The sequence below is a fragment of the Fistularia commersonii genome, chromosome 35 (assembly GCF_037954325.1).
Source record: "Fistularia commersonii isolate RoL2024-O1a breed Wild chromosome 35, RoL_Fcom_v1.0, whole genome shotgun sequence".
Taxonomy (NCBI): Eukaryota; Metazoa; Chordata; class Actinopteri; order Syngnathiformes; family Fistulariidae; genus Fistularia; species Fistularia commersonii.
This window is the reverse complement of record NC_141318.1, coordinates 8,204,495-8,217,350: the sequence shown is the minus strand read 5'-3', so window position 1 is coordinate 8,217,350 and position 12,856 is coordinate 8,204,495. Positions and strand designations below refer to the sequence as shown.

The 12,856-nt window shown below is 40.2% G+C and overlaps 1 protein-coding gene across 3 annotated transcripts in view; it reads right to left on the bottom strand.

Annotated features, from left to right (window-relative positions):
- Positions 1-2,816: 2,816 nt before the first annotated feature.
- The window catches only part of LOC147214066 (SEC14-like protein 1), a 28,652-nt gene continuing 18,612 nt past the window's right edge, over positions 2,817-12,856 (bottom strand). For 2 of the 3 annotated variants that reach the window (XM_086142320.1, XM_086142318.1), the window contains 12 exons: positions 12,477-12,750; positions 12,132-12,241; positions 11,704-11,893; positions 10,930-11,018; positions 10,626-10,696; positions 9,873-10,044; positions 8,758-8,892; positions 8,536-8,670; positions 7,836-8,087; positions 7,533-7,711; positions 7,138-7,164; positions 2,817-5,722 (listed from right to left, as the gene is read on the bottom strand). In XM_086142320.1, the coding sequence (XP_085998446.1) occupies positions 5,617-5,722; positions 7,138-7,164; positions 7,533-7,711; positions 7,836-8,087; positions 8,536-8,670; positions 8,758-8,892; positions 9,873-10,044; positions 10,626-10,696; positions 10,930-11,018; positions 11,704-11,893; positions 12,132-12,241; positions 12,477-12,750 (1,740 nt within the window). In that variant the 3' untranslated portion in view covers positions 2,817-5,616. The remainder of the gene's footprint in view (positions 5,723-7,137; positions 7,165-7,532; positions 7,712-7,835; positions 8,088-8,535; positions 8,671-8,757; positions 8,893-9,872; positions 10,045-10,625; positions 10,697-10,929; positions 11,019-11,703; positions 11,894-12,131; positions 12,242-12,476; positions 12,751-12,856) is intronic. The other variant, XM_086142319.1, reaches the window with a different exon arrangement.

Sequence of the window (12,856 nt, the reverse complement as noted above, 5' to 3'; positions counted from 1 at the left end):
CTGTTGTCTTCCGTGTTGTGACGTCACAACGAGGACACAGCCTATCACGTGTTAAAGGTAAACACTGCCATCTTGTGGTGGATATGTATCATCATCAGAATCTGAATCACAATCAGAGCAATTTTATTTGTCCCCAAGGGGCAACTGGGGGGCACATGGGGTAGCAGCATCAAAGATGTGAAAATCAAGAGTGAAATTTAAAAAAAAAAAAATCAATTAAAAATAAAAAAAGATAAAAAAAATATTATTTATACATGTATATACTTCTCTTTTTTCTCTCATATATGAATATATATAAATATATATAAATATATATATTATATATAATTAAATATATCGTCACCCTCTTAAAATAATTGAACCATTTGACACACTCTTGACATAGGCAATTTCTACGAAAGGGGTAGAATGGCACCATCTGTTTAACTGAGGATGTAGGCAATTTTGCCAGAGGTGGTCAGCCTCATGAGGAGATGATTTAGGCAAAAAAAAAAAAATTGTAAAAAAAATATTTTAAGAGGGCGACGATATATATGATTTACGAATAAATAAATAACTTTACAAAATTGTCCAAATTGTTGGTACAAAATCGCTCTGCATTTATTTAATAAATACAACATGAGCGTCATTAATTATACTCGGGGGGGGCTGATGATCTCAGTGTCAAAGGAGAACCTCAGGCGGTTTTCGAAGATATTGCCCAAGTATCAGTGCTCCTTCACCGTCTTTAGGTGTTGGAAGAGACGAATCCTGGACCCCACTTTTCTTGTGCAGTGTGGGCAGGGGAATGCAGTGCTTGTTTCGGGGAGTTTAGGTGCTCTCTCCTTTCTGAGTCCGCGTTTGTTTTCTGAAGAGCGGTGGAGATCATCGTTGCATCGTGCAACACCCTCATGGACAGAGCATCTCCAATTCCTTGTGTTTTTAACCGAGTCTTCCCAAGCATTGAGGTCCGAGTGGTGCTTTTAGGGATTTATTTTGATGTTGTCAAAGGGAATAGAGTAAAGTGTGTGCTTTGGGAGGACATGTGGACAATGCATCCAATCCGTCTGAGATTGTGTTGAGCGACAGAGGCAGCAAAGTTGGGGATTCAAATTTTATCGTGAGTGTTTCACAGTACACATCATCACTGTTTTTTTGTTGTTATTTATGACACAAGTCAGCTAATGCGCTGTGTATGACCTCTAATAAAATGAAGTAAAATCACCAGAAGTGAAATATAGCATTTTGTAATATTACTGGGTACCCCAAATTGCAAATTTAAAAAGGATGTGTATGGGGCAGGAGCAGGTGACAGGTAGAGCAGATGGATGGCACGTCCTTTAAAAAGGGCACAGTGTCAGAGCCTGACGTATCAAGCAAATTCAACCTGGTTCCAGATTAATCTAACTAAAACCCCCCTAATCTTATCAGGTTTATTACCCAAAGATGCTGAATGAGTTATAGAATTGCTGCTGTTCCCACCCTGAAGGTCATAGAGTGATTCATAGGGGAAGAAAGGATGAACAAAGTTCTGATACAGAGATTTTGATCAACTTTCTGACTTTTCTCAAAAAGATTCTGAGCCTCGGGGCTCATGCATTCTTAATCCATGCCTGACAGCAGCATGAAAAGGAGAGAGGTGTGTACGTGCATGCGTGCGTGTGTAAACTGAAATGTAATTTGAACTATTTTCCAAAGCTCTCAAAGAAATGCTGAAAGGTAAATTGGTGCTCTAGATTGGTATGAAGTAAAAATATAACCCCATAGATGGAAATCCTGACATTACAAATGCTACATGGTTACTGTGATTAAGTACAAAAACTGCAATATACCCCTTAAGACTTTTTTAACCTTTAAAAGGTCACTTGCCTTGACCTTTGAAAGATTAATTTGAGATATTTAAATTCCTAAAAATTTTAAGGACATCCTCAGTGGAAATAGTACTTGAAAAAAATACTTTTACCCCAATTTTTGTCACAAAAAATGACTGAATTTATTTACTCTGTTGCATGCCTATTAGACATATTAGAAAAGCAAAGGTGGAATTAGAATAGCATTATAAGACATGGTGACGTTTCCACATGGCTGCTATTGTGCTTTTTCTTCTCCAGCGTATTTATATCTAAAGGCTTCAGTGAGAACAGGTAAAATTACTTCAAGTCACTGAATCTAAACAGCTCAAAATACTGTGATTTGTTTTGGTATCATTTTAACCAAAAGTCAGAACAAATTGTGATAAAAAGACATTTAGAGGGATGTCATGCATGAAATGAAAGAAATGGAATTTGGATACAAAATTTAATCATTTGATGTTACGTTTATTTTTATTTATTTCAGATTTAAATGTAATATCTCACTATATGAAATAGTTGTTGATGAATGCCGTAGTTTCCAGATATTCCTGGAGCTACAAAATAACATTGAGCAACTCCGGATGAAAAAAAAAAAAGCCAGGGGGAAAGAACAGCAAGTCATGATGGATTTACATTGAAAATATAAAAATATATTTTCAGTTTTCATTTGAAATGTGTTGCTGAAAAGTTGTGCCAGAATGGAAAGGAAATCTACTCTTCCTTTGACAATCGATGGTGATTCATAAATCTTTTAACAAGACAAAGATAAGCATATACCAGTAAATCATAGTTCCGTTTTTCTTTCATCCCATCTTTTAACTATTCCTAATTTTACTCTTATTATGCTGTTCACAAATTGAACATACCAGACGACTCACAACAATGAAAAGGTGTTGCGGGTTGGTAGGAGACTTGTTGTTATCAAGTTTCGTTTATCAAGCACCTCAACACACAGGCCCACAAATGACCCCAAATTCATGTTAATATCATAATTCAAGTTTAATGTCTTCCAAAAAATGTGAAAGGCGCAAATTTCTCAAGAATCCAAAGAAGTTGTATTTGACATAAATTGCTCACATGGAGATAAAGAGTAGATATGCATCTATGCAAGAAAACAGAAACATGGCGACAAATGTGTTGAAGAGTCAAGACAAACAGTTATTAGCCCTCATTTGTCGAAGAGATCTGCGTGAAACGTTGTAGGAGCTGAAGTCGGAGAAGCAGGATATAACAGACCGTTGGAAGTTCTCTGGTATCTCCACTGAATCCTCTGATATGAACACACTTTGTGCCCATGGATTCAATTCTGGATTTTACAGGTCTATAATTTTTTGAGCTCTCAATCCAGACAAAGTGGAGGGGTTTAGAAGCGAAAAGAGTCAAAAGATCGGAGTGGCTCGGTCTGTTGCAGACGCTGCTCGTGGTCTCTCCGGGTGAGCTGTTAAACAAAAGCCAGTCTCCTGCTGGAATTAGAGGGTGAGAGGAGGTTGGTTCTGCGGTTCAAGACATGCTTCAGAGAGATAAAGTGGAGATACAAACCAGTCTGTTAACACTATCCTAATTTTTACCTGATTCCAACATTCATTCTTTGAACACCGTCATTACACATTTGATAGCCCTCAGTCTGAGGAATAAAGCGTTTTGTTTTTTATTGCAGTTCATGACTTAAAAGATATCTCAAAAAAATATTCTTGTCCTTTGATTTGTAGCTTAGAAACAGGTCACCTGCTTAAAAACAAGAGACATGGGTAGAATCATCAGGTTCTCTTAACATTTCTTGTCCCCTCATTTAGTTGTCAGCTGCACTCTAGGCAATAGACTCTTTTCACAGTAGCAACTTAAATGTGACATTGCAGGGCGAGAAGGTCCTAACTGTGGCCCATTTCCATCTAGGTAGGCCAGGGTCCTACAGTTGTGCATGCTGGCTCTCTGGAATGGCTATGACACTTAATAGAAAGGGACCGAAATGGATCAATTGCACAGGTTTCCCTTGCTGATTCGGCAAAAAGGAAAAAGCGGCTGATGTGAAAAGGGTCTGTGACACCTTTTTGCAGGGAGCTAGATCTGGGTGAAGTCATCAGTGCTCAAGAACCATCCAATTTAAGAAAAAAACTTGAATTAATACTTTTAGAAATGTTCAATCAATTCACAATCGCTTATCATATAGAAGTGGTGACCTTGAAAAGAGGTACACTTCTAAGTGATGATTACAACGACTAAAATGATTTTTATTGACAAATGACTTTTAAATTGGCTAAATCTTGAGTTCTGAGCACATCCAAAATAGATCTGAAAACCCAGTCACTATATCAGCATAAAGTAACACACCATGGCGCTTCATCCCTGTCAAAGTACTCATGGGAAAAGACTAACACACCCCAACCAACACTAGCACACGTACAGTATCTATGGGTTTCCTACTGGCCCATGTCAAATGATGAGCATCATCCCAATGAAACATTCTTCCATAGAGCACGTCGAAAGCACCTCACTCTGAGAATTAAAAAAAATCTAATCATGGCAGTTCTGTCTGTTTGACCTTCCGTAAAAATAAAAAAACAGGCATTTCATTACATTCACACATTCGCTATTCAATGACAAGGCAGGTCCTCGACAATGTAATTCTCGCTTGAGTTCCACCATCGTTGGACACAGGGTGGGGAGCAAACCGTCAACCTTCAGAGGAACTACAAAATGTGCCCTGGAGGGAATAAATTGTCGAGTTATTTGCATCGCTCTCGAGGGGAGGTGCTCATGGATACAAAATCAAGGTGATAATGTTGGTGCCCTTCACTTTTCAGTGGCCAAGTTTGCTTACATCTACAAAACTTGTGACTAAATAGGTCATCTGCGGTCTCCCCCATCCCAACATACAGTACATCTCAATGATAAATAGAGATATTTCATGCAGTAGAAAGTCAAACCTTTGTTATTGCTATAAGGGGATTACTTCTTATAAGAGCCTGGCCCTGGTCAAATATTCAAAGTGTTCGAGAGCCTTCGTGGGACACACAGGTGGGCTTTGCCACATTAGACAATTTCTATGAATGTCAGAGAGCTCAAGCAGCGAAAAGCTGCCAATGTTGCTGACATCATATGTACTGATTCAGGAGCTCTTGAATTTTTCATCAAGTAATTAGTTCGATTGGATTTGTGAAGACATTGACCCTATTTCATAAGATTTTATAAACTCCTCTAAAGTCCACTAGATTTCAGTAAGTCGCTAGACACATGGAAGTGTTTCACTTCTGAGGAAATGTAACAGCATCTCAAGTCTTTTTCTGGCAACGCACAGGAATTAGATTTGTGTCACCCAAGTCACGTCTATGTGGGAGTGTAAATGCATAAATGTAACAGCGCCTCCAGTGTCTTCATCAAGTCCCCCAGGATATAGAATATTGCTTTTTTTTTATTTTTTTGTTTTTAAACTTTCCATCTCGAAACCGTTGAACTTTCCACCAAGCATGGGCCGGGACACAAACATTCAGGGAAATGTTTGGATTTGAACTTTGCCCAACAGAGGTGCCAGGCACAAAAAATATTTTTGTGCAAAAATCAGCCCTTTGAAATTGTACACTCTGTCACTGCTTTGTTTTTGCCGAAGATTTTTCACTTTAAATTCTTTGTCTTTTGTTTGTGCAAGCATGCTTCGGTTCCAGAGGGACTGGCTGTGCATTGGGAGTCCAAAGACAACAGAAGCATGAGGAGGAGCTGGTTTTGGTGTTGACGGTAAGGGCATCGGGCCAAGGTGTGGGGGGGTTGCTGAAGTCCTCTGCTCCAAGTTCTACCTGGATATCATGGAGCTGGACTGTGATTGGCTGGATGAGGTGGTGGCAGCACTAAGCTGCGAGAAGCCGCTGTGGCTCGACTCCAGGCTGGTCATGGAACCCCTGAGGTGAGAGATGGAGATCCAGAGAACGCATGAGGGCCACGGTCTTTGCACTCTGTAATCCTTTTTCACATCAAGCACGTTTGCAACCCAAGTTGAGCCATACATTCCAAGTACATTACAAACATTAAACTGAACATTTATCAACAGGTGTTTAGCAAGAGTTTGAGGCCTAAAAATTAAAATGCATTTGCATGGCTGTAGCCTCACTCTCTAGCCCTTGGCACCTACACACTACCGCTATCTCCCACAAAATACAGGTTACAACAAGAGCTATTTCTGAAAAAAATGTTTAGCAGTAGAGAGTTTTTGTCGAAGATTTGGGAAGGCCGGGTTTTTAATTCTACTAGAAAGTCTTGTCAAAAAGGCCCTCTTAAAATAGGGCAATTTAGTTGCATTTGACACAGCAGATGGACATTGTTGTGCTATTTGAGCACTTCTATTAAGAAAATAGCAAGAGCCTCGAATCTAACTCGAGTTTTTTTAAAGCTACATCTGCCTGTTGTTTTGACTGAATGATGGCAAGTCAGCGCAGGAATTTGTAGCAGAATTTGTAGTTGCAATACACATAAATACTCACGATATAAAAGAGCCATAATTTCAGACTAAAACAGTAGATCAGAGTGAAATAATCAAAATGAACTACATAATTGTATGTCTTTTGTCTGATCATTTATAATGAAAACAAAACCTTATTGATCCTTCATTGGTCAGTTTTCCTGTTTGACCAGTAAATGATGGAAATCTCAAACTCTACAATAAGACAAAATGTAACAAAATCTAAGTTTCAATGGTGCCTACTAATATAATATAATATGTATGTAATCTCAATTAATAAAATGAAATGTTTAGTCAAAAATGAATTTCTAATATGTGTAAAATGGCTTAAATTAAACATTATGGGTTATCACAGTGATAATAGTACTGTGCTTTTAGTTTATTTACTTAAAACCTGGGTTTTAAATGGTTAGATATATATTTGCAGAGTCAGGTCAAGGTTTAAATAGATTAAAATGAAACACCCATGAAAACAGCAAGTGCACAATAAAAAAAGAAAGAAAGTGATGTTCAGTGGTCTGGCGGTGCAAACAGGTAGAAATGACTGTTTATGTGGACCTAAATGACTGGTTTCTAGTATTGTTAGTTGTGCAAGCGGAGGCAAAATAGAGAACAGCAAAATGTTCTTTCAGGACAAGTGTCCTATTCTTACTGTGAATGCCAGTTATACACCAACAGCTCAAAAGCCTGCCTTGCAAAAGGCAGTTAAGCAAGGGTGGCCACTAGCGGGCATTTCTTTACTTTAGCAGCAGTGACTGCCATGTACCAGGCTGTTCAAATCAGCAGCCAAAAGCAGCAATGAGGATGAGCCGGTGCTAAAGGAAAAGGGGGAGGGGGGGCAAACACTGAGCCACTTACAAACTCTGCACATCACAGCAAGCCGTTCTTCGCAGAAGAAAGAGCAGGAAGGGGGGACGGGGGACGACAAAAGAACAGGAACGTATTGGACAGAAAAAGCTGAATTAAAAAAGGAGTCGGGGAGGCATCCTAAATTCACAACTCAAAGTTAAGAAAATTCTGGATGCTTTTATGGCATTTCCTAAGGTTATTTATGGATTTAACACTTTTCTTAAGTCATACAGTGCTACATAGTAGGTTGTAAAAGGAGAAAAGTGAACAAAGACAGGAATGAAAAATGACCAGTAATAAAGAATGTTTCAGAGGAGTACCTAAATGCTGCAACTCAAGAGTATAAAAAATGAATACACGTGTACGTCAAAGTGTCTCGTTCACAACCACACTAAGTTACCAACCTGAAGTCTTCGGAGCCCAACACCTCGGTGTAGTACATGACTTTACACTTGTGCGATGAGACCTGCAGAGTGGCCAGTACATCGTCCACTCTGGGAAGATTAGTGGCCGAACAGGCCGGCATGTTATGGAATTTCCACTGCAGGATGTAGAAGCCTGGCCAGCGTGTAATATGGGAGCCCTGAATAAAGCAAACATTTGTGAGTTTTCTTCAAGAGTGAAACGTAAAAAAGGGAAACAAACAAAGCAAAAAACCCCCCCAAAAAAACGATTATGCGCTATGGCATCGCACTGTAGATCCTTGCCTGCACACTCTCTCCCTCCTTGCAGGTTAGCGGGGACTCAACCATGCTGTAATCCTGCCCAAGAATCCATGACTTGTCAATAAGTTGCACATTGTTGCCACCTGGGGAGGTGATCCCATGCGCTCCCAGAGGGTCCTTCCGTGGTGGCTGGGGGGCTCGTTTGGAGTGGTAGATGTTGAAGACCACGTCGCCTTTGCAGACATCAAAGTCCCAAGTGATGACTGAGGAGGCGTCGATAATCTCAATCAGTAGCTTGGAGGAGAAAGACAAAAAGGGAGTTTGAGTACAAAAAACAGGAATCTAAAAAAGGAGGCGGCTGATTGGACCCCAAATATTTCTGATGCTTGATGTTTAGCAATGATCTGAATATAGTAAGATAGACAGATCAGTAACAATGAGCAGGAGAATAAACTGCACATCTGTCAAAACTGTATTCAGCAGAATATATATTTCTATAGGACTATTGGCATATGAATTACACAACCCTGTAAAGAAAGTAAGTTTAAGTTCAAAGGTGAATGCCTGCTTGTTCTGTGCATTGGTTAAAAAAGCAGTCTACAGAAAAGCCACTAGATGGCAGACAGAGGCCTCAAGGTAACTAAAGGCCACCTGTTTTTTTTTCCTGTTCCACATAATAATTCACTGCAGGCTTCATTTCATATCACTTGGCACAGCAGTAGCACTTGGCACTCCCTCTTACCTCATGTGGAGCTCCCTTGAAGATGCTGGCGCTCTGGTAAATCGTCTCAGTCCACAGACGTACATCTTCATTCTCGAGCTCCTCAGCTGTGCGGTACATAGACTTGGGGACAAGGCCACCCTCGGGTACTTCACACTGCATGCGGAACGCAGGTATACAAACAACATAAACACATGTCGAGTGGAATGAGGGGAAGAGATATCAGTGCAAGACAACACTCACCATACACTCTCCTCCCAGGAAGTCAGGGATAATCTCCTTGTCTATGTAGTCCACCAAGCCCCCCGGACCCTGGTAATCATTGCCTGCATAGATCAGGAACTTCTTGCGAGTATTTTCATCGATGAAAGGACTCACCTGAGGGGATGAAGAGAAATGCGTTGTTGGTTAAACAATGCCTAAAGGTTGCATAATTAAATACGGTTGCGCCTCTGCCAACATGAATGCCAACCTTGAGGAAAAAAATCTTGTTACACTAGATTTTTCCATGACAAAATAGAACACAAATGCAAAAAAGTAATTCAATTTAATTCCTGCACATGAAAAATTCATGAGGCATTCCATGTGAAACAGTAAAAATCCAGCGACACACATGAGAAAGAAAATGTTGAAGAACTACCACTGATCTTTATGGCAGTATAAATTAGTTGGGCCGTGTCTTGGAGCTTTGATGAAGGAGAGTCCGTTCTTGACCTGTTACTCATTTATTTTTTATGTGTTCTTGAATGCCTTTTGGATCATGATTATTTTATTAGACCCTTGAGACTCTCAGTATTTGACTTAGTAACACCCAAGTATTGCTGTTTGAGAAACTTAACACACCTGCTCCATTAAAACAAGGTGTATGCTAGGAATGTTATTAATGTTCGATTCTGGTAAGTCAGAAAAACAGTAAAAGTCCAACAAAATGTACAGCCTCTTTTTGTTTCTTCATTAAAATCCTCTTTTTTTAACAGGTAAGTAACATGACCAATAGTAGTTGACATTCATCCATTAAAACTTCAATTAAAAAGGTTCGTAGGCAGGTTAAGACTGTTGCTGGTGTCAAAGGACTGTTTGGATGAACAGTTGCAGTTTAATCTTTTCAGTCCACATCACATGCCCATGTATAAACATTAGTTTAAATATACCCTCTTGGATGATGACTGAGACTATCAACTTGATGAATAACATCAATATGGTTTCCTGACATTGTATTCAGAGACAAGCAGTTACAAAGTAAGTATAAGTGTTCGGTGTGGTATACTGTGGAAGAGAAATAACACATTTTCTGAGCACTGGTAATAATGAAAGAGGAGATTGCAAGCTTTTTTGGCATTGTATTACATGGTTCTCACCAGTGTCCAAAGTACAGGGAAGACTCTGGGAGCTCGCAAGATAAGCAGCCGTCCAAGCGTTTCAGGATAGTTGGCCTCAACCACCTCGATAATCCTTAGCAGCGCCTTGACTCCTGGGCGCCACAGGTGACGCATGTTAAGACCCTCCAGATCCACCAGACACGTCCAACAGCTACATAGGAGTAAAGAGCATTAAGTGTGTGGCTAAATACAACACACACACACACATACACACACACACACGAACTCTTGCCTCTTTTAGGCCATTAGAACTTGTCAATGTGAAGCGACACAAGAGTGGTGAAGGCAATGTTTGCTAACTTTGGGTGCCCCCTCTGCCTCCCTTTCTGGCTAAAGTAATGTCTGTCACATTCATAGTTCATATGCCTTCTTGTGTGGCTCAGACCCAAGCCACCTCCTCCCATTTGAAATATACGTTTCCATTTCTTTGCTCCCACTCTCAACTGTCAAATGAGTCAGAGCAACCCGACCATTTCATTTGTGTAGAGATAAAACTCCACTTGCCATATTTGTATTTCTGCCCCAATGTCCACAGGGCACATCTGAACTGAGCCCCAAACAGGTGAATATAATGATGTCTTGGTTCTTCACCACATATCTCCATCTGGATTGTAGTTTGTTCAGCATAATTACGAAAATCGTATTTGGCCTGCCTTTCTACAGCTATATGACCACATTCAAAGTCAAAATGCTTTGGTTTTGTCACTGTGGAGAGAATTACACCCAGTTTACCTTATGGGTCGCCCAAACACCTTGGTGTTCTCTTCACAGCGCCTCAGTCCCTCTTCATTGATGGATAGCACCTAAAAAAAATGACATGCACTCAATGCTCATACACCATGTGGCATTTTAGCAACTCTAACTGAAGTGTTAACAGTACTATTTGTAAACATACTGTATACATCCTACTTTTGAGACACAATTCAGGACAGGCCACTGGATATAATTATCTTAATCTCCTATCCAAACACTAACTGGCCCACATCCGCCTTTGGCAAAGAGGCTCTTACAAGTGGACAGCATTTATGTAACATACGTGTCTGAGCAGAGACTCCTCCCCGAGAGCGCGCACCAGGCCTTTGGTATCCATCTGACCCAGCCTCAGTATGTACAAAGGACGACCATCTAGAGGCAAGAGAAAACATGAATATGATCTAGCAAACTGTTCAAATTCTACAAGCTAATAAATATCAGTGGCAGCACAATAATGCAAATGTTAGTCTGCTCCTCTTGGTAAATAAGACAATATTTGACTATACGCAGACATCCTTTTGAATGTTTTTCCCTCTCAGCAAACTGTGGAAAAAATGTAATTTAACAATAGTGCATCATGCAATCAGTAAGTATTTAATCTTACTACATTACAAACGAAGAAGCATGAGAGGCATTAGAAACGGTGTAAAATGAAGTGTCCCCCTGTACTATTCACAGCATGTACCAGCGTGAAGGATGTGACCATGGAAGAGTGTGTGCTATTTGTGGTCACAAAGAAAAAGTGAGGATAAATTGATCTCATGTTTAGGACCAAGGCTGAAAGCCTTGATCTGAGCAGAAAGACTTCAACTCTGGAGCTGTATGTGTGTGCAATCTGAGTCCATAAGAAACTTGAGAATGAAGATCCGCCTCCAGCTTATGAAATGGCCTACATACATCACCACTGTGCATGTTTGTATACAAACACACCTGAGCAGTCAAACTGGCAGCTCGAGTTTGTATTAAGGTTGAACCAAAAGTGACACACTGGTCTACTGCTTCCTTGTCCATCCTCCCACATCTAAATCTTGTTATCCCAGGCATAGCCAGAGCATACCTCTGTCATGGTGGTGCCAGCCCCCTGTGTAGTAGTCTTGAAGAACCTGAGGTGAACTCCAGGTCTCCAATAGGTAGTCCACCTGGTGCTGCTTCCTCCAGGTCAGTGACTGGCACAAAATTTCCCGAGCCTTGTCCATGTTAAAGTCCCTGGCTCGCAAGAAACGTAGAATGTGCTCATCTTTGGGAATCTAAAAAAAAAAAAAATGTAAAAAAGAGGGACTATTGACTGTTGGACTGCTGTCAATCGGTTAATTCAAGCATGTCACTGTGTAGCAGAAAATGGCTGGTTAATAAATTTAACATGAAATGTAAGTGACATAAATTAATTTACGTAAATCTACCTTTTTTATTTGGAAAGTGTGGCATAAAAAAACTAGGTTTACTTTACCTAAACGTTCTAAATAAATATTTAAAAGACAATTTCACCTTTCCCTTGTGTGTCTCCTGCAGCCATTTGCGAAGCCTGATAAGACAGCTCTCCTGCAGCGGGGTAAGGTCACCAAGGTAACGCTTGATATAGTCCGCATCCAGTTTGTCTGTGTTATAAACAAAAAACACCTTGGATTGAATTGGACTAAATAAACAAGGTCAAAAGCTACAACTGTAAATAAAAATGACAATGGCACTTCATAAAACAAATGAAATCTGTACATTATAATTGCCTGGATAATTGGCTACATAAATAGAAAGATTTTTTTTTTTTAATGATGCAATAATGGAGTTCCATTCCAACACAGGACAAGCTAGAATGTGTTAGCTGTAGAAACAGACCTTCAGGTGTACCAGCCAGAATCTCAGTCAGGCTATCTCCCTGAGCTGTACTTGTCTCCTGCTTAGCATCCTGAGAGACAGCATCCCTGGCATCAGTGGGTAGCGGAATCACAACAGCAGGTGTTTCTGGAAGTTTGGGGATGACAGGTGGGCTGGTGGAGAGGCTGATTGGTCTGGGGGGAGGCAGGGAGAGGGAAGAAGCATTCCAGCGGGGGACATGAGTGATCCCTTCATCTTCAAGCTCCTTCAGGTAGAACTCTATGATTTCTTTGCCCTGTGAGAAAATGATATCATGTTAAGTTTGATATAACAACAGATTAAGACCTAAAGATTAAAATATGTACGCGCAGCGTTGAAACAGCCAACAATTGCACTAATCC